At 41.3% G+C, this 21,463-nt stretch overlaps 2 protein-coding genes across 10 annotated transcripts; one reads left to right on the plus strand and one right to left on the minus strand.

Annotated features, from left to right (window-relative positions):
- Nucleotides 1-8,199: 8,199 nt before the first annotated feature.
- Nucleotides 8,200-12,949, minus strand: ARMCX3 (armadillo repeat containing, X-linked 3). Of its 4 annotated transcripts, none has more exons than XM_006765148.2 (5): nucleotides 12,796-12,949; nucleotides 12,192-12,299; nucleotides 11,848-11,908; nucleotides 11,495-11,565; nucleotides 8,200-11,215 (listed from the first exon to the last, which is right to left on the minus strand). In XM_006765148.2, exon 5 carries the CDS (start codon nucleotides 11,070-11,072, stop codon nucleotides 9,930-9,932), a length of 1,143 nt encoding a protein of 380 aa, XP_006765211.1. In that variant the 5' UTR covers nucleotides 11,073-11,215; nucleotides 11,495-11,565; nucleotides 11,848-11,908; nucleotides 12,192-12,299; nucleotides 12,796-12,949; the 3' UTR covers nucleotides 8,200-9,929. The 4 variants fall into 4 exon arrangements, with proteins under 4 accessions (XP_006765211.1, XP_006765212.1, XP_015420395.1 ...); XM_006765149.2 differs by having other exon boundaries at nucleotides 12,192-12,321; XM_015564909.1 differs by lacking the exon at nucleotides 12,796-12,949 and adding an exon at nucleotides 12,600-12,758.
- Nucleotides 12,950-18,131: 5,182 nt separating this feature from the next.
- ARMCX6 (armadillo repeat containing, X-linked 6) lies at nucleotides 18,132-21,035 on the plus strand. Of its 6 annotated transcripts, none has more exons than XM_015564911.1 (4): nucleotides 18,132-18,248; nucleotides 18,581-18,668; nucleotides 19,020-19,098; nucleotides 19,415-21,035. In XM_015564911.1, the coding sequence occupies exon 4, from the start codon at nucleotides 19,561-19,563 to the stop codon at nucleotides 20,455-20,457; it is 897 nt and encodes a 298-aa protein (XP_015420397.1). In that variant the 5' UTR covers nucleotides 18,132-18,248; nucleotides 18,581-18,668; nucleotides 19,020-19,098; nucleotides 19,415-19,560; the 3' UTR covers nucleotides 20,458-21,035. The 6 variants fall into 6 exon arrangements, 5 of the variants coding, with proteins under 5 accessions (XP_015420397.1, XP_015420396.1, XP_006765213.1 ...); XM_015564910.1 differs by having other exon boundaries at nucleotides 18,581-18,656; nucleotides 18,980-19,098; XM_006765150.2 differs by having other exon boundaries at nucleotides 18,581-18,656.
- Nucleotides 21,036-21,463: the final 428 nt, after the last annotated feature.

Consider the following 21,463-nt stretch of genomic DNA (forward strand, 5'->3'; position numbering starts at 1 on the left):
ATATTGAAAAGCCATTAAGGAAAAAAAAATCAGAAGTTGTATCTAATGGATACAAACAGGAATAAAATGGAATGACTTGAATATCAAAAGGGCTTTTTAAACAATCAAGAGCAGTCCTCATTCTAACCATGAAATGCCAAAGTCACTTCCACTAAAACCGGGAACAAGTCAAGATCACCCACAATCCCCATTTTTTTATTCAACAGTATTTTTTTTGGAGATTAAAGTGATTGCAATAAGATAAGAAAATAAATAATTAGTGTAAATTGGGGAAAATTAAAATTAATTTGTATTTACAATTGATATGATTGTATTTGTCTAAAACAGAAAGAACTGTTTAAAAATTACAGTCAATAAGCAAATTAGAAGAGGTGGTGAGACATAAGACAAACACACAAAAATTAATAGCTTTTCTCTATTCCAGAGAGTTTTAAGGAGTATTGCACTATAGGGACTATGTATTAGCATTCTTTCTTTTGGCTTAAAAGGACATATATTACTGATGAAAGTAGTATCATCTATTATAATCACCTATATATAGAATCTTTTCACCAATTGCTACTTCAAGCAATTGTTTCAGTTTTAAAATTTTGCTGATATTTATTTCATTATTTTTTTAAATTTATCTTTATTGTTGAAAATAATACAGATATATCTTTTTTCTCCCATTGACCCTTCTAGCCCACCCTCTCACCCCACCCCAGACCTTCACCAGACTATTGTCTGTGTCCATGGGTTATGCATATATGCATATAAATTCTTTGGTTAAGCTCTTCCACCCACCCACCCCTGCCTTCCCCTGAGATTCATCAGTCCATTATATTATTTTTTCAATTTGTACCTATGTGTGTTTTATAAATTTATTTTTTATTGCTTAAAGTATTACAAAGGGTATTACATATGTGTCCTTTTTAATTGTTTTATAAATTTAAATTCATATATCTTCCAATTTTTTGATAATATTATTTTATCTTGTAGGTGTCCACCAAAATGTCTTAATATAGTGCTCAAACCTTCTAGAACTGATAGTTCATTTCATGTGTCAAAAAGATCATTTTCTTAACTCTGGTTCCAAAGCACACATTACAATGTATACTAACTCTTCTGCTTGGAAGATTGAATTAGCTGGCACATTTTCAAACTCTCAAAAATACACTGATTAGCTCATGCATTGTCATGCATCCCAGAACAACATTAAGATTGCTTTGAGCACAAATTGTTATATTTTTATAGCCCAAAATGCATTATAGTTATCCTTTTGATGTTTTAAATGTCTTCATAATAGACACATAGCAGAATGAATTAGTCTCAGAATCCAATACTATTAATTCCATCTTAAATAAAACTGGTTCTGTTACATAGGACTTCACCAAGAATCCTCAGTGCATCATGCCTCAAAGATAGCAAAAAGAGCAATGTTTTCATTTATAGAGAAGAATAACATTTTGTAAGTAACCTATGACTAACAGTGTATGAAAAGTTCTTGCAAAAGTGGAGAAAAAGATGGCTTATTCAATGTCTGGATCTGGGGCGCGGGGGGGTGGTTAAAATTCATAACACACATAAAAGTATATACCAGAGCTGAAACCGGTTTGGCTCAGTGGATAGAGTGTCAGCCTGCGGACTGAGAGGTCCTGGGTTCGATTCCGGCCAAGGGCATGTACCTGGGTTGCGGTCACATCCCCAGTGGGGGTGTGTACAGGAGGCAGCTGATCAATGTTTCTCTCTCATCGATGTTTCTAACTCTCTATCTCTCTTCCTTCCTCTCTGTAAAAAATCAATAAAATATATATTTTTAAAAAGTATGAGAGAGAGAGAGAGAGAGAGAGAGAGAGAGAGAGAGTTTTAAAGCTTGAATAAAATTATATTAAATCCCTGGGCTAGGAAAAGCCTCCCTGGGTATGTCCCAAAACCTGGAAAACCCAAAGAGAAAGGGTAATATTACTACCAAAAAATATAAATCATTAACAGGGAAAGACACAATGTACAAAATTAAATGAGGTAAGATATTCATAGAAAGGTACACACAATATATTTTAAGTGAAATAAAAGTTGTAAAATGAAACTATATATGGTCTATAAGTTTATTTTATGATAAAAATTCGACTATATGTATATCATTTATGTATGCATAGAACACATTACACTGGTAACAGTAAGTGAATGTAAAAATGGGTGAGAAGAGGACAGTTTTATGTTTTAATTTATATGTTTACGTTTTCATTTTTAATAGGAATGAGTTACTTCTATGGTTTAAGATTACACAATAAAGAAGATTAAAATAGAGTTCATTGTGGAAAATAACCTCTCAGAAGGCTGGTAACTCCCAAATCCTTCTCTAACTGGTAGTCATATGCCCACCAATGCATAGGATAAAATATGGCCTTCCTCCTCAGACCCTTTCTAAGTTTAAACAAATATATCTAGGACTTCTATCAATAGTTTAAAAATAGGTGAAAAGCTATCCCAGAGTGTTACTGATATCTTTTTTAAAAATATATATTTTATTGATTTTTTACAGAGAGGAAGGGAGAAGGATAGAGAGTTAAAAAGATCGATGAGAGAGAAACATCGATCAGCTGCCTCCTGCACACTCCCTACTGGGGATGTGCCTGCAACCAAGGTACATGCCCTTGACCGGAATCGAACCTGGGACCCTTGAGTCCGCAGGCCAATGCTCTATCCATTGAGCCAAACCAGTTAGGGCGTGTTACTGATATCATAATATGCTCCCAATTATAATCACATCCACCCAAAAAATGTGACTATTGTGACATATATTTATATACATTCACAAGCTATAACATTTACAACATAAAGGTTTAACCTTTATACAAGAATAAAATCAAGCAGAATTTATTAAACTTTCATAAGTCACATAGTATAATTTTAATACTTCAAATTTTTGGCTACAGATTACATAGACAAGCTTAAGAAGAGGTGATAATTGATAAGGTTGTATGATAACTGATTATAAAGAATCATTCTGCAAATTAGTTTGAATGAATTTAAGATTTATAAAATATTTAAAATATTGATTATTTTTATTTGTCTTGCCTAGATACCATCCTTTCTAATATCAAAAAAACAATCCACTCAATTTAAATTATGGAAGAAAGTAAAATTAAAAGTTTTTTATAGATCTATTTCATTATGTCTAGATTTTCATTACAGCTTATTGAAAGAAAGCCACAAAAATTAGCATGGACATAGCTAAACCATATTTTAGTGAACAGAACACTGAAATGAAAATGGAAAAGTAACTAAGCAAGTGACAATTCATTTTGCTTGGGTTTCAAAAATTTTAATAACAAGTTATCATTATTCATCAAACAAAACAAAAAATCCAGAAAAGCGGAGACTAATCAACAGTTAAAGGAGAATTCATTGCAAATACTAGAGATTTCCACTGCTGTAAAAGTATACATCCCTCAAACTCTGTATGAAAGCTAATTGATGGGGTGGGGGGACATCTAATACTTTCAACAATAAAGGTCAATTAAAAAAAGAAAGCTAATTGATAACACATGTTAATAGTCATAAAACAACCATCCACTGATGCTCTGCCTTTGGTGAAGGGGCATCTAGGCAGACAAATGTATAATTGTGTCTAGTGAGAAATGTTCTCCAGCTTTTGAATACAAGTATTTTATTTTAGCAACAAGCCAATTCCCACGGCAGATACACCAGGCTCTCCTACTTTGATGGCATTAATATCTAGCTAAGTCAGCTTGCTCTGATTTCCCAAGCATTAAATAAACAACTTTCTGATGATAATTTTGTTTCTGATATAGACTTATCTCAAGAAGAGAATGTTCTGAGCAGCAAATACTAACATTCTGGTCTACACGGTCATTGTTTTTTATAATATATATTATCATTCTGTTTTTTTATTTTCAAAAAGAAATTCCACCCTACTAGTATTTGATAAAATGTTACATCCTCTGTAAACTTTGAAATGCTCAATAAACAGAAGGCTTTATACCTAAACAAAGATGCTTTTATTACACCTGCGCTTTCATTTTTAAAAATGTAAATGGTCAACAAGGCCAGAGAGTTATACTTAGCCCACTATCAATGGTGGATTGAATTACAAGTGCATGAACTTATCGGATATAGTTACCCTTCTAATAAAGCTTCTTTCCCTCCCCCATCTTTCCCCCTATGTCATCCCTATCTCCAAATACAGCATCGCCCAGCCTTTAAAATAAGGCCTGAGACCCAATAGAAAGGATCAAGTGTGGAAGTATACTATTCTGAAAGTAAATATCCACTATTCTTCCTAACACCACCCCCTAAGGACAGGGCATACCAGGGGCCAGTATCCTACTTCTGCACCCCTGGATGGCAGCAAGATGATTCTGGTGTAAAGGCAAGGAAGAGTCACAGTTTAAACAGAGAAACCAAAGGAAAACTTCACCCTAGGATGTGATTTAAAATGAGTATAAAAAGAAAGCAACAAATCAACAAATGACAAGTGCTGGACAGAACGTGGAGTAAAGGAGACCCTAGTGCACTGCTGGTGGGCATGCAGACTGGTGCAGCCACTGTGGAAAATATTATGGAGTTTCCTAAAAAAAAGAAAAAAATGGTACTGCCATTTGACCCAGTGATCCACTTCTAGGAATATATTCTAGGAATCCCAATACACCAATCAGAAAGAATATATGCACCCCTATGTTTATAACAGTGCTATTTACAATAGCTAAGATCTGGAAACAGCCCAAGTGCCCATGAGTAGATGAGTGGATTAAATTTAAAAAAAAAACTGTTGTACATTTGCACAATGGAATGCTATGCAGCTATAAAAAAGAAGGTCTCCTACCCTTTGAGACAGCATGGAGGGACCTGGAGAGTACCATGCTAAGCAAAATAAGCCAGTCAGAGAAAGACAAGTATCACATGACCTCACTCATATGTGGAATCCAATGAACAAAATAAACTGATGAACAAAATAGATCCAGGAACAAGCATGGAACAAAATAGACCCAGAGACAAGCATGAAACAAAATAGATCCAGAAACAGATTGACAAATCTCAGATGGAAGGTGGGGGTGAGGTAGGGGGTGGGAAGAAATTAACCAAAGAGCTTATATGCATACTAGGAACTGTGGGCCACGAGGCTGCAGAAGGCACAGGGGTGGGTCTTGACCCATCATCCACGACCCTGCCCAGCCCCTCCTGTCACAGCCCTGGTCCCCTGTCTGCCGCAGCCCTGCTCCTGCCACCGCCCTCCCACATGCTGATGGCCCCCGCTCACACCCCACTGACGAGGTGGAGCATTGGGGCTGGCGCCAGCAGCAGGTGCAAACAGCAGCTGCTGCCCCAATCACCCCTCAGGAGCAGGGGGAGGTAGAGATACCCTCAAGGGTGATCAGGGCCAGCAGTCACCATTCACACCCACTGAAGGTGCCGAGCGATTGGGACCGGTGCTGGGCATCAGCAGCGGGTGCGAGCAGCGGCTCTGGAGCGGGTGTAAGGCAGCTCCAGTGCCGGCTGCGAGTGCAAGCAGGGCCGGCACTGGCAGTGGGTGCAAGTGCCCGGCTGGACCATGGCATGCGGGAACAAAGAATTTTCAGTAACCACCAGAGGCTCGTCCCGATGACAGTGACTGGCGCCCCACCTGGTTTGGCACCCCCACTCACCTGCTCCACCATCCAACCGCGTCCAATGCCTGTCATGTTCCGTACACGCTCCCTGGTAGTCAGCGCACGTCATAGCAACCCATTGTTCAGTTGTTCAGTCATTCTGGTTGTTCCACCATTTGGTCTATTTGCATATTAACCTTTTATTATATAGGATATCCATAACCCCTGGACACAGAAAACAGTGTGGAGAAGCCCTGGGAGGGGGGAATGGGTGCAGGGTGGAGGGGTCAGTGGGGTGAAAAAATGGGACATCTATAATACTTTCAACAATAAAAGTAAATTTAAAAAAATAAAATAAAAACTGCTTTCAGAAAAAAGATAGCATTGAAAATAATCCTTAGAGAAACCAAGAAAGAAACATCTATGTGAGACAGACCCAGGATACATTGATTGGTTGCCTCCCTCAGCCACCCTGACCAGAGCAGGGGATTGAACCTGCAACCCAGGTACTTGCCCTTGACCAGAAATCAAACCCTCAACCCTTCGGTGCACAGGCCAACACTCTAACCATTGAACATACTGGCCAGGGCTTGGAATGTTTTATTTTAAGGCAAGTAAAACATGAATTTAAAAAAAAAACTAGTTTCCTGAGCCAAGCAATAATATGTTTAGGGCGTCAATTTATAAAGAACTATATACAAAGATGGAGTATGCAACCAAAGGACTTGTATGCATGCATATAAGCATAACCAATGGACATAAGACACTGGGGAATAGGGGAGGCTAGGGGACTGTCTAGGGCGGGGGGAAAAAATGGACACATATGTAATACCCTTTGTAATAAAAAATAAAATTAAAAAAAAAGAAATAAGGGGAAAAAAAAGAACTATATACTCCATCTTTGTAAAGTTGACTTTGAACACATTTGACTGAAATAGACCCACTTAAATTTATACAACTATTACATGAGGACAAAACCCAAATAGAAATATATTCTGAGTTTCTAATCTCCTTGGTTTCCCAGGAGTTGCCACCCTCGCTAAAGAGAGAACACTACCTCCTCCCTGCTCCCATAAGCTGCCACGATCATGGCCACAATCCTAGAATTGTGCCATTCACAAAATGATGAGTGGCAATCTCCCATGTGAAAACATCAGGACATGTTCATTTGGCTTGGCTGGCCTAGTGGCCTGCCTAAATCAGGCAGTCACATATGTATTTCACACAGCACTTCTTAAAGTCTGAGTGATTTTGTTCTAAATAATACAATACCAGGTATGGGACATCAAAGTACATACAGGGCACACAGAGCTGTGCCATGCTAAGACTAATTCCTTCTCAGTCTCTGTTCAACAAGGGTTCCAAAAACTCTTCTCATTCAGTGTCACCCAGAGTCATCATATCACCACAGCAAACACCATTATCATTCTGTATTAAGTGTCCCCTGGTGCATGACCTAGTGTCATGGGAATTAAATGCTCACTCCAAAAGACAGAAACACAAAGAGACTACTTCCAATTATCCAAGAAGGAGGAAGTAAAGAGAAGGAAAAAGAATGGGAAGAAAGGAGACAAAAGACCTGCAAGAACAGATGGGCGCTGGTCAGGCCTGTGCCCCTGCCTCATGGTGGCTTTTTTTACTTAAAGTTAACCTCATTTTCACCCAGGGCAAGAAAGTCATTCAGAACCCCAAGTTCAGCATGGTTTAATTTAAATATTCCTTAAATCTTCAAGCTACATAAGGGGGCAAGTTTGTTCTCATTGTTTCCATTTTCTCAAGCAACTGCTATGAATATAATTTAGGAGAAAAATAGAAAAACCTTAAATCAGGCTCTGGCGATTTATCTACAGTGTTGTTCAATTTTACGTATAGAGTATATTGGTATATGGATAGCAAAAGTTTCTGGAAGTATATATACTCAGTTTCAATTCTGTGCTTCTCTCCCCAGCTGCCACAGTCCCTTACATCGTTCTTTGTGCAGCCCTCCACTCTTACATTCTGCACCTTCTCTCTGGGGATCCACTCCCATGTCTTCATCCTCTGGTGGTTTCTAAATCTTTATTTGCAGCCTTGTCTTCTTCTCTGAGAGCTTGATCAATACTTTAAAATGATAATGGGTGTCTCCACATGGATGTAGCACAGTTACCTCAAACTCAATTTTAAACGGATTAGCCTTCCCCTCCCAAATCTTTTTCTCCTACCTAATAATAGAGTAAGAAAAGTGTTACTTTGCTTTTTCCTCACCCCACACTTAAAGCTGGTGTCCAATGGATCTCCACATGTGCATGATTTGGTAGAGTCATCATGCCCAAAAACTTTAAGCCAACCAATCACTCCGTTTTTGTCTAATCCATAAAACATTAGAGTAAGTATATGGAAGCCTGGGGCTAAAACCAGATCATAACTAAACAAAGGATTTTACCCTTTCCTGGTCTCATATATAAGATAGCATAACATCGCCAAACTGACTAAGAATATATTATGAAAGCTGGTAAAATCATATCTAAGGAAACACTTTAAGTCCTTAGAAATAAGAACTTAAAAATAAGAACTATTCCTTTGATAAATTATTCTAACAGTTGCCTTGCAGGAATGACAGAACTCTACACAGTAGTCAATAAATGTTAACCTTTATTGTTGTTATTATTTTTTAAATGACACTGACATGTGGCAGAATGCCCCCAGCAAAACAAAGGTCAACCAAAAAGAAAAAAACAACAAAAAACTATTAACCCTGCATTCTAGGAAATTAAAAGTGCTTGCTTTTCTTAACTGCTATGTGCCAGAACATTCTAGGTATTTTGCATGTATTACTTCACTTAATCCTCCTGACAAGCCTCATCGTCACCACTCATCTATCATTTCAGAGAGGAAGCTTCAACCTATCTCATGTTTAATCTAATTTTTCCACTTAGTACATGCTCCAATCACCTGCTTTATTCCCAACACTTTCCTTTTTCAAAAATTTCCCAAAAAATCAATATTCATTTTAGATAAGTAAGAGCACATCGATGATTAAAACATAAAAAGTAAAAAGGTAAAAGATCACTCATTGTCCTTCCACCCAAAGATAACCTCTGTTGATATTTGGGTGTCTATAATTCAGAGTTTTAGTGTCTACTTAAACATATGTTTTATTATTCTCAAAGAAATGAAATCATACTATGAAAACTACTACCTAACCTGCCTTTCTCACTTAACAATGCATGATGAATATATTTTCTTGACAATATGGATTTAAATCAACATATTTATCATATACCATGTGACATTCCTTAATTTATTTAAACAATCCAATGTGCTAGACACTTGTTTCCAATATTTACTATTTTAGACAGTGCTAGGATGCATAGCCTTGTTCATGTAGCCTTTGGTCAATTTCTCAATTATTTTCTTAGGACAAAGGGCTTACATATTTTAAGGCTTATATGTGTTATCAAATGGCCTTCCACAAACCTTGTGCCAGTATAAATTCATTCCTACCACCAGGGTTTGAAAGTGTCTGTTTTGCCACACCTTCATAGACATTGCACAGTAGGTGAGAGAGGGACTTTTATATGAATTCCAATTATTATTTCTAGTCAAAAATATTTAGTGGCTTTTTGTATTCAGTGGAATGATGTCCAAACAACTTTCCACAAACTGGCTTCACCTAGTTTTCCAAATTTATTTATTTCCATTCCTTGCATGCTCTACTCTAAGCAGACTAGTTTCTCACTGTCATAAGGAGAACATTCCTACCTCCATGCCTATCTCACATCAGTGCCCTCTCATTCAGGACTCTTTTTAAATGGTCATTTCCTCCATAAATCCGTAGTTGACTACTGTACCCCACAGTAGCCTTTGCTTCCTCTGTGCTCTGAGAATGAATATTTGACAATGAGTCCAGAAAGTCTCAGTTATTTTGTTTGTATGTTTCTAATCTCTCTAACAAGATTATAAATAAAAGGGCAAAGATGCTTTCTTTCTTTCTTCTTTCTTTCTTTTTCTTTCCAGCATTAACACACAACTTTATTGATGAAACACAAATGAAGTTAATGCAAATGACAGGAGGGAACTTATTTAGGATGAATTGGTTCACTGTCATTTATACAGAAGAAATAGTAAAAAATATTTCAGTCTAGGCAGTGAGATATAAAGCAACAAACATGTTTTCAGAACATGTAGTGACATTCATTCACCCAGCTTAGACCTAAAGATCAACTCGGATAAATATCAGCATTGATGATACAATATGATATTCAAAATTGGTAGCTGAAAGAATTCCTTTACCATATAAACAAAGTGGAGAAAAGGAATAGTTTACAATGTGTGTTGCTTCTAAACTACAAAATCAAGAAGTTATTCCTGGCTGTTTGGAAACATATTCTCAGCCAGTTTGGCCATGAATTTTCCAACTTTTACTTTCACCAAAAAATCATGGTGACTTTCTATCCCCAGAATCTTATCAGCACACACTTGAAATTGTTTTAAAAAGAAAAAAAGTGAACCTTGGATAAACTGACTCTGAGTAGGTTCATTTTCTTCCCATTTAAAATTGTCATTTATGTTCTCAAATACGACCAGAAGTTTCAGAATAATCTCTTTGTTCTCCTTCTTATTAAAGAGGGAACCCAGTGAAGATGGTACTTGGGCCCTGAGAAGTTCTCTAGTCATGGCTGGATTTTCAGCCAAATTCAAAAGGAGTTTCAAAACCTGAAATTTGGTTTCTTCATTTCCTGCTGAAAATAAACGAAAAAGGTCTGAAATTGAATTAGCAAGCATGTGCTGATACTCATTAGTAACAGTCATATTTGTAAGCAATCTTAGTCCAGCCAGCTGCACAGATGAGTTCAAGCGAGAAGTGATTGTGTCATCACACACTTGATTCATGTATATCTTAAGCCTGCGCTGATTTTCAGCATTCACACTCAGGTTATTCAGGACAATTAAAGCCTTTTCCTTAACGATGGGATCCCGAGTATTGAGAATCTTTGCAACAATTGGGAGACCACCCAGATCACGAATAATATCTCTGTTAAATGCATAAGCAGCATTGTTACCCAGAGCAATTAAAGCTGCTTCAAGAATATAAGGCTTTTCAGACATCTCAACCAAGCAAAGAACTTTTTGCAGCTCTTGAGGGGACAAAATAGTATCATCTGAGTTGGGAGAAGCCCGTTTCTGAACAGCCCTTCGAGCCCGGGTAGCCCTGGCCCTTGCTCTGGCCCTAGCTCTGGTCCCGGCCTCAGTCCCAATCCGGGCCCAAGGTGGGTACCATACTATTCCCTTGCTTTCACTGTTATCATCATCATCATCATCAGACCAGTCATTGTACCTGGCCCCAGGACAATCCCCAACATCATCCACATCCCCAGGCCCACCCTCAGCCATTTTCTCTTTGTTCTGTTTTCTTCCCCGGGCCAGTCGATAAATGCAATAGCAGGCGCCAGCCCCAATCACCAGTCCCGCAGTCACCCAGCCTACTTTCCTGGCGTAGCCCATGCAATCGTCCCTGACAATAGCAGGGACCAAGGAACAGAGTAGTCACGCAGGCTTGGGGAGAACTATGGGCTTGGGTGCCGGTCTGTGGATGGTATTTGTCTTCAGCCACTTCAGGGCCACAGTAGCTGATACCCGAAGTGAACCTAGAGGTGGAGGAAGAAAATGGGGTTTGAGTTTCTCTTCTTTTTGTGTTGCCCCATGCAAGGACTTGCACAGAGGGACAGAAGAGTAGTAAATGAGTACTTGGTAGGAAATGTAGATTGTTAATAAATTCTCTCTATCCCCCTCATTTTACCCTCCACCTACCCTCCCGAGGCCAAACTCTCCCCAGCCTAGATAAAGGCAATGGAGCCCATAGTCTCTGCTAGGGCCTCAGCCACCCCGACCTAGGGTGTCCCCAGAGAACATCACCTTACACTCACCTCCTCCAGACAGGCAGTTTGCCCCTTCTTCCCTCCCCTGGAATTGTGCCACACCCAACAACCCTTGCAATCTGCAGAGAGACCAGAACCAGTGAGAACTGAGAGCTTGATTGACTTCATTCCTTGCTTTCCTGATTTACTTTCAGGTTGTCAGATTTTAAAAAAAACAAAAACAAAACAAAACAAAACAAAAAAACCCTCTATGTCATCCAAAACATGTACATGCCTGCCCCTTCCTTAGCCTGAAATGGGAGGGATGTTGGGGAAATAAGGTAGGATTGGGTGAGTCTGTCCAACCATGGCTGATTTCCAGCCCCACCCCCATTCCAGTCAGCCCCCACGCCCACACCGACCTCTACAGATCCAAGGAAACTTCCTCCCTTGCTTCAAGTGGTGCCACCTGCTACAGCAAACCTACAAGATGACAGATCAAAAACATGGAGACTAACTACTGTTGAGAGAGGAGGATTATGAACAAACTATCTGATAGGTTTCCCTTCTATCATTCTCTCCCACCCTATCTACCCCCGCTCCACACACACAGCACACAACGCATGCCATTTTGCCACAGCCCCAGGAGTGCTACAAACATACTCAGACTTAGACCTAACCTAGATTATTGCCATCTCCGGTTTCTCCCCCCGCTCCCCCAAAAAAAAACACCACCGCCACTCTTAGGGTCCCCAGATGGCCTTACCCTCAAATCGACCTTCACTGATCAGGGTTAATTTCCTTCCTCTTCACTTGTCTGGCGTAGAGCCACAAACTACGGAAGGACTGGCAACCTGGGAGAGGCTCGGATTCACTAAACAGCCAGGACAACAGAGCTACAGTCAAAAAGACGGGAAACAGCAGCTACCGAGTGCTTGGTGGACGGACCAGTCCCCAGAACAGGAAATTCCTTCCTAATTCGGAGGCCTGGTTTTCAAAGGTTTCCCACCCCTATCACCCCACTCCCGGTTCTGCTGACACATCACGTTGCACCCCCACCTCACTCCCCATGCCCAACCTTTCCAGGTCGGCACTGTCCTGGAAGACAGGGGGCCAATGCCAAGGCCACAGCTCCCTTTCCGGATTATGGTCTCGGCTTCCAGCAGATTCCCACCTTCTGATCTCTGGGCTGCTCCCCAAACTCCTCCCTGGGCACTATTTCGCAGCATTGAAATGGGCTGCAGGCAGGACAGATATCCTGGAAAGCCAGTGGCGAGTGGGAAAGACTACGGAGGCGCCTCAGGACCCGCGACGGTCTCCGCCCAACGCTCTGGACCGCCCCCACTTTATGGAATCTCCCAGGCACTGACCTGCTGTGATCCGGGACAATTTCCTTCTCCTCCTCCTTCTTCCCTCAGCCACAGGCCCGCTCTCCCTCAGAGCAGTGGGTAGCTGGTACTCAGACGGAAAAACGACCAGAACAAGAAGGACTTCTGCACACGTCAGCTCTTGGTCACGTGAGAGCTACGTCATCCACCAACTCTGGTCCCCAATTTCCCCTCCCACCAGCAGTGCGGCAGAAGAGGACCCGCCCCCCTACATTCCCTCCCCCATACCAGGCCTTGTTACTCTTTCTTTGCTAATCCCATCTCCCTGTGGTTGAGTTTGCCTTCCTCTGATTGCCAGAAACAGACAGCATCTTCCCCTGGGACTACTGGCCACTTGTACTTTTTGAAAAATTTGCTTCTTCGTTCTCTAGGCTCCTGGGACAGCAGCAACCTCTCCTTCCACCTCCCCTCCTCCCAGCTATTAATGTCTACCATTTCCTCTGAAATCTAGTCCCAGATCTGAAACCAAAAAATAACTTTAGAAAAGGAGACCTGGAGTGAGAGTAAGGTTTTTACTTCCTTAATATTTTTTTGTTCTGCCCTTTCTCGCCCCCTGCCTGCATTCTTTTCATGAGAAAAATTACTATAAATCTATTTTCATTTGAGAGAAAAAAGAGTGGGAGTTAGGGAGTGGGGTTGGGTGGATGGCCTCCAAAAGTCCCACATTTTCTCATTTGTGGGCAGTGTTATACACTTCACTCAAAGCAATCTTAATGTCTTCTGGGGCCTAGCAGATAACACAACCCTGTATAAGCTAATCAGTGTGTCTGAGAATGTATAAATCTTCGAACTAGGCAAGTCTTCTAAACAAGAGAGCTACAGACTATCACTTGCATCAGTTAGCAAAGAAGGGGCATGGAGCCCTCAGAAGCCAATAACAAAGAAAATACTGAGTAGAAACCACAACTGTGTAGTAGTTATCTGTCAGATAAACAGGCATGCACAAGTGACAAAATGAGTGGCATACAAAGAACATTACAAAATATATTTGGGTACAAATAGAGAATATCATCTTTAACATAGGTGTTAGAGGAACACTGAGAGCAAAACAAAATTGGCTGAATTAGCATCTATCAATTACTGGGGAACCATTTCACTGACTGATTTAATGAACTCAGTGATTCACCTACAGCAATGATTGAACATTTTTATATTGGGGAAAGTAACAAAATAATGTCAGAATATGGAGTCTGCTGTAGGCTATTCCCTAATAGTTCAGATATAAGGTTATTATCTGAGTATAACTGTTTAAATCCTTAGACAATATGGGAGTAAATCAAGAGACTGAATGTTTGGGAATAGGCAAAACTCCAGGGAAATTCATATAACTGTAACTTTTGGGAGGCAGTACTAGAAAAATGACTGAAATTTAGTAAAAAAAAAGTCAAATCAACTATATTATTCTGTGTTTAAAGAAATATCATGTGCATTGAAGGGGCTCATTTAGGCATGGAGTATATGAAAAGGAGAGTCAGAGGAAAGTATTGGTAGTTCCCACCCAAGCACAGTCTGGAGAAGAGGGAGTCTTGGCTAAGATGACTGGAACATTTAGCTTTTCTTGGCAGAGCTATCCCCATGATGTGCAAGAGTACTTCAAGCCTCCTTAGCTGCAAACCATCTCTTAAGGTGAACCAATATTCTTGCTCTGATTGCAGGCTCACAGCAACTTCCTGAGGTATGATTTCCCAAATAGTAGTTTGCCTACAGGAAAAGAGTGGGCTGGTAAAACTGACAGAAACCTCCAGTACCCCTGACAAATTTATTTCTCAGGGTAAACTATTCGGTCCTAATTCCTATTGAGACAACTTCCCTTATGGCCTGATTACAGGGAAAGGATGCAGAGAGCCATGGTTTGGACATTCAGATCTAGATTTATATACAAGTCTCTATGAATGTGGGTCTTTTTTTGACAGAAGCATCTACTCTCAGCCTACCGACAAAATCAGTGGTTGATCATGCAACAATGAGGATAAGACCCTGAACTGTAGATGCAACTCCGTGGAATCCTCTCAGGGAACCAGGTAGCTTTGGCTTAGAAGACAACCTGTGCATCACCATTTTAGAATTATACCTCTTTAATGTTCAGTTAATGTGAAAATTAAGGTATGCTGTGGTAAATAGGTTACCAGCCCTCAGTCACAGCTGGACAATGGGTTAGTATCCAAAGTTGCTAAAAGGCTCCTGCAAATCAACAACATCTGAAACAGTTTAAATTTCTCTCAGAAAAGAAAGTGTATTTTACATACTCTTCATTTTCTACAGCAAAAGAGTGGGCATTGTACACAGTACAGACCAACTGAAAACTAAAATTTATATCTTGAACCTTGATAAAAATTGCAAGTTGGTGGAACTATGGCATCCTGAAGATGCCATAGACCCCACAGAGCTGATCCTGGTTTTCAACATCTTCTCATTGTTTGAGTTCACCAGGTTTGGTTTCTGTTGCTTGTACCCAAACAAGATCAACTAATACACAATGTAAAAAATAACAAAATCCAAAAATAATATAGATTAAGATAACAATATTCTATAATTTATTTTTCTCACCCTCTATAATGTCTTTAGTGTTATCATCTGCCTATCTTTTCTTTCCAGACACTTTGTAAGTTACAGGTCAAATATGACCACATACTGATTAAAGCCAGAAGGGTCCTTTAGATACTGACTTCCCATAGCCTTTTGCAGGCTCAGGAACTTTCAACAGGCATGTCTGAGGAAATGCTTAAGGATTTTCCTTTTTCACTTTTGAAATGGTCAGGCAAATAACATGCCCTTAAATATTTGTTGGTGAATGTATAATGGAAAGCAAAGTAAATTTTAAGTGCTAGTCCCAACATTCCTTGGTAGGAATTGTAGATCAAAATGACAAAGAAGTAAGAGAATTGAAAGGGTTATTATTCCCATGGGGTTTAGGAAGTTTTATAAGGGGAGTGGATTTAAACAGGAAAGGTCTGACAGAATGGGAAAATGGTGGTCAGGGGTTATACACTGGAACAATTGGAAATATGCCAAAGGAGAGAGTTATTGTATATTAGTAAGGAGAGGTAAGAGTGGAATGTTTGTCCTTGAAGCTTTGTTAAGCTTTACATACTCCTAAATTCTTTCTTATGCATATATTTAAAACAAATAAAAACCACTTACATAAATATTTAGTAGCCAAAAATTGAATGATGGACAGTTGAACCTTCAAGTTCTGTTTGTACAGCTTAATAAATAGAATTCACTTGTCTATGATAAAATAAAGGATGAGAGAAAAAACAGTATAAGGCAATGATGGCAAAACAAATGAAGTAGGGGTTTAGAGAAAGGGAGTACAATTGGTGAGTGAGTTTGCACTATAAAAGTTTGAGGAAAACCAGAAAGTTGTGACCTGTTCTTGACTTCTGAATATTCACCAGCAAGGCACTCTGGGCTCCCTGGCTAATCTCCTGAAAGGGCCTCCCCCCACAGGGCCTCTCACTTGGGGAGCTTCCTGCTGGGTGTCATATTTCAATGTTCTAAGAAGGAGGCTGCCTTAAGGGTCTATATTTAGCATATGACTCCCCAGCAGAGACAGCTGGATGTCTGGGGACTAATTTCTGCATACTTTGTCCCTGAGTTCTGGGATTATTTTGGGGGGCTTGTAGGGATGGTTCAGTGAAATTTTAACAAAAGACAGCAAATGAAAAGGTCTCTATCTTCTGCAAACTGCTTGGGATTCTGTGAACTGTGCTTTTTGTGAGGGGAAACTACATGGATCTCAGGGGTGTTGCAGTGATTTTCAGACACCCACAGACCCTCATTACTATCTCTACTGGAAAATTCAAAACACTAACCACTGCTTGAGCGACATAGCACATGAATGATAGACACCAGAGATATCGCACGAGGCTCATAATTAAATGAAAAGTCCATCTATTGAATCTCACTTTTATCAATGGGATAAAAGGGAATTCTCTAATTTCTGGATGGGTTACACCATGCAACTTCAGAATAGATTTTAAATAAAGACCTTTGAATGAGGAGCAGGCTAATCTGTGAAGTTACTAATTTGTAAGGTACATTTGAAGATATACGATTCATTCGAATTTGGGGGTCTACATAAAGTCTGTCCTTTGAAAACCATCCAGCAATCTTCTCAACCTTCCTAATGCTGTGACCCTTTAATACAGTTCCTCATGTTGTGGTGACCCCCAAGCATAAAATTATTTTCGTTGCTACTTCATAACTGCAATTTTGCTACTGTTATGAATCGTAATGTAAATATCTGATATGCAGGATGTATTTTCATTGTTCACGACCCACAGGTTGAGAACCGCTGTATGAAGATCTCAGTAATCTGATGCCTAATACTATGAGTTCAGCCAGGAAGAAGGGATAGTAGTTCACTTATCTAAAATACAGTGGGGCCTTGACTTACGAGTGTCCCAACTAACGAGTTTTTTGAGATACCAGCTGTCAGTCAGCAGATTTTTTGCATTGAGTTGATAGACTAATTTGAGTTAACGAGCTCCTTAATGAGCTCCTTAACAGCTCGGTCTCAGAACGAATTAAACTCAGAATTAAACTCGTAAGTCAAGGCCCCACTGTAGTCATAATGAAAATGCTGACCACCTCACTATAGATTCATATTGTCCATCAACTTATAAATAATATCAAAAACACACTGGTTTGTTTATTAGGATATGTTTTTAAATTTTAATATGCGGTTTGAAAGTTGCTATTTCCTGTGCAGTCAGAGAAAATATTCTTAATGCAGTACAAATTAACAACCAAATCAATGAGGCCTCCCTGTTAACTGGGAAATCTTTATAAGTATAGATACAGATACTTGAATTCTTTTTTTTCCTAAGTGGCATAACTTTATTGTATTTTCTGATTACAAAATAATGTAGCTTGAGTCAATAAAAAAATGAAAGGAAGGAACAATTAGACTATAACTGAATCAGAAATATTAATAAAAACATCACTACTACTTGGGCTTCCTTTTTTGACTACACACACACACAATTTTGGTGCAGTGATTGCATGTGTAAAAGGGTAGAAATTAAGGGAGGGGAGGCGAGAGTTTTGGAGCCAAGGAAACGGATAAAACATTTCTCCAAGAAGTATAAGTAAACGGTAGACCCAAGAAAAGGTGCTGCCCCTTCCTGTAATTAGAGAAAGGCCAATTCAAATACCAGAAAGCCATAACCACTTCTGGTCTCTGCTATTGTTGTAGAAGAAAAGAGTAGCGGAGACCAGTTTGATGGGGGGAGGTACGGGGCAGGCTGGCGCCTGCCGCACAGCTTATGGGAGTGGAAATTGGGGGCCAGAGCTCACTGGTGACGTGATCCTCACGTGACCAAGAGCTGCCTAGAGCTCAACTCCTTGCTAGTCGCTTCTGTCTGGGTACCAGCCCCCTATTACTCTGCGGGCTTATGAACGAAGGAGGAAACTAGCTTCGGATTGTGCAGGTCGGTGGGAGTGTGGGCTCAGCTTGGAGAGAGGTGGGGGTGGGAGAGGGCCAAGAATGCCACTGATCCAGGTTCGGGCAGATTGGGTCTGTGTCCCTTTCTTACCTACTTTCTAAAGAGCACCTCCAACCCTTCCATGCCGTGCCCATTTTAACAGAGAACTGTCTGATGCAGTATGTGTGTGTGTTTGGGGCGGAGCTGGGGCTGAGGGGTGTGAATGGCGGTTACTGAGACTGCAAGGAAAGAAAAGGCACGCAATCGGGGCACTCTTGTTCTGAGCGCTGCTCAATCCACCAAGAACTCCGTCTTCTCAGTTCCCTGTCTGTCGACAGATTTTTAGGTCTGTTGGCCCATAGATCGCCACAAAAGTCGCGGAGGGAAGCAGCAAACTGTCTTGGGACCCTGCAGGTCCCTATGAAAGTGGGATGAGCCCTGGACCCTTGGTGGCGAAAGGGGTGGCGGAGGAAAGACTGTTGGGATTAGAGCCGGCCAGTCCCAGTCGCCCTCTCCAGGCCCCTTCTTTCTCCACACCCCCTCCCATTTCGGTGCAGGAAAAGGGGTGTGGCAGCCTTTGCTGGGGAAATGGCGGACGACAAGGGGGAGGGGGCGGGGAACCCTGCATAAGGAAAGCTGGAAGGGTGTGAAATATTTTCAACTCAAAGGCTGAAATTTCAGAAAAGCAAGGGTTGTGAACTGTGTTCTCAGTGCTTTTCCATCCATTACACTTTCAGTCTTCATTGCTGGCTGTCTTTCCATCTGTCATTCTGCTAGACTGTCCATCAAGAACTGTGGAAGGAGCACTGACAACAGAAGACAAGAAGAAGGAGGAATTTACCTGACTTTGGCAGAGGTTGGTGGGAGAAACTGCCTGTGAACCTTTGGGGATAGGGGTGTGATGGAGGAGGAGACTACCCGAGGGTTAGCCTCTCTATGTCATCTTACTGGCTGTCATAGCACAACCCCAACTCTTGCCCTTCTCTGCAAGGCCTGGAAGAGAAATAGTGGGTCCTGAGGGTAGAGAGAAGATGATGCACACACAAACATCGAAGAAATAGCTTCCTAATAAGCCACCTCTCTAAACCAAAACTCAAAATCCATTCTGTCTGTTTGGTGAGGCACAAACTTAGGCTCAGCCCAAGGTACTGAAATTACTTTTTCACCCATAGATTCATCACAAGACAGCTACAGGAGTCTGAGAGAGGCTAAAGATCACTGCTCTCCACCATTACAGAACCTAGCTCTAAAATTCCTCTTCAATCAGGTGGAGAAGGGCCCTCTCCTGTCCTTCCACAAGGCTGACACAGGCTTGAACATGGGCCGGGCTCGGGAAGTGGGTTGGATGGCCGCAGGACTAATGATTGGAGCTGGTGCCTGCTACTGCGTTTACAAACTAACCATAGGAAGAGATGACAATGAGAAACTGGAGGAGGAGGAAAAGGAATGGGAAGACAACCAAGAGCTGGATGAAGAGGAGTCCCAGATGTGGTTTGATTTTATAACTATGGCTCGGCCCTGGAATGAGGATGGGGACTGGACTGAACCAGGGGCCCCTGACGGAACAGAAAACAGGCTCTCAGGTGGGGGCAAGGCCAATCGAATACACCCAACAAGACAGCGTCCATTCCCCTATAAACATAAAAATACTTGGAATGCTGAAAGCCTTAAAATTTTCAGTTGTACTCTTGGCCTCTCCAAGGGTCCTTTCATTCAGGGGAAAATGTTTGCTCAGCCCGAGGATGCTGGTTTTTCATTTAGCCACAATATCAATAGTCATTTGGCCAGCCTCTCCATTGTTGGAAACACGATCCCCACTCCCGACCCCACTGTTAAGCAGGCTTTATGTGCCCTGGATAACGAGAGTGCCAGTGTGGAAAATCAGGGCCAGATTAAGATGTCCATCAGTGAAGTGTGTCGGGAAACTGTGTCACATTGCTGCAACTCATTTCTGCAGCAGGCCGGATTAAATTTGTTAATAAGCATGACAGTTATTAATAACATGCTTGCCAAATCCGTTTCAGACCCGAGGTTTCCTTTGATATCAGAGGGAAGTGGATGTGCTGAGGTTCATGTTTTGAAACAGTTGATGGGTTTGTCTGAAAAACCAGTCTTGGCAGGGGAATTGCTGGGTCCCCAAATGCTGCTCTCATTCCTGTCCCTCTCTATCAGGAACGGAAACGGACAGGTTCTCCCGGACACCCTGGCCTCTTAAAAGACCATCCCAAACAGAATGGGACCAAATCTACCCAAAACCCGTTTGGGGAGCACGCACTTGTGTTCTCATTCAAAGACTCTGCAGAGGGTGCTATAGAAGATCCAGCCTTAGCCATCACCGCATCATGGGGTGAAAGTCACACTTGCTAAATCGAGGGCCACGTTACTATTGGCGGGGCGGGGGTTCCCACTGAGCTCTGAGTAACTTCTGGTTGTGCAGTCTACAGGTAATGTGCATTGTAAATTACTTCCTCACTTCTTCCTGTGGTAAAGGGCTCATTGCAGCTGCCAGCTGTGGACAAAGCATCAGGAAGGATGCTTGCCTTTGGTGGTCTCCCTGTGTAAGCTGGACTGTCTTGTGGAGACCAGACACATATCGGAGCTTGTGCTGAAAATGCTGTTGTTGCTGCATACGTCAAATTCTTTTTCGTTTACTCTTTCTTCTACACCAGCCGATGGATGGTGAGCCCATTCATCAGAAAAGTGCACTCCCTTTCCATGTTCTGTGCTGACTTAACCTCATCCACCCAAGTCTACATGTGTATGTTTCATCAATAAACTTGTGTGCTTTGACTGGCGAAAATGAGACATGGTACTTGTCCTTGAGTTGACAGTGTGCATGAGGAGAAAGACAAAACTGCAGGATAAATGCTAACTGGGTCAGGGAGGAGGGAAGGGAGGCATTCGCTCCGACAAATGCACTCTTATCAGTGCTCACAGGAGGCAGGGGCAGAGATGGGCGGCAGTGTTCAGGAAAACCTCAGCAAGGGGTTGGGGGCTGAGGGAAGGTGAGGGCATGGAGGGGGTTTGGTGGAATTAGGATAAAATGTTGGGAGGACTGAAAGAGACAACACCTGTGAAGCAGGCAGCACAGTGCCTGGCACCTGGCACAAAAAAATTCCTTGATGAAGGTGTCTTTCCTTGACTGCCAGCCTAGAGAGGAATGTCAGTATCCTTGGGTTTGTCTACACATCCTTGGGGGCCACTGGGCAACCCATCCCTGC

Source organism: Myotis davidii, unplaced genomic scaffold (assembly GCF_000327345.1).
Source record: "Myotis davidii unplaced genomic scaffold, ASM32734v1 scaffold2941, whole genome shotgun sequence".
In the NCBI taxonomy this organism is placed as follows: Eukaryota; Metazoa; Chordata; class Mammalia; order Chiroptera; family Vespertilionidae; genus Myotis; species Myotis davidii.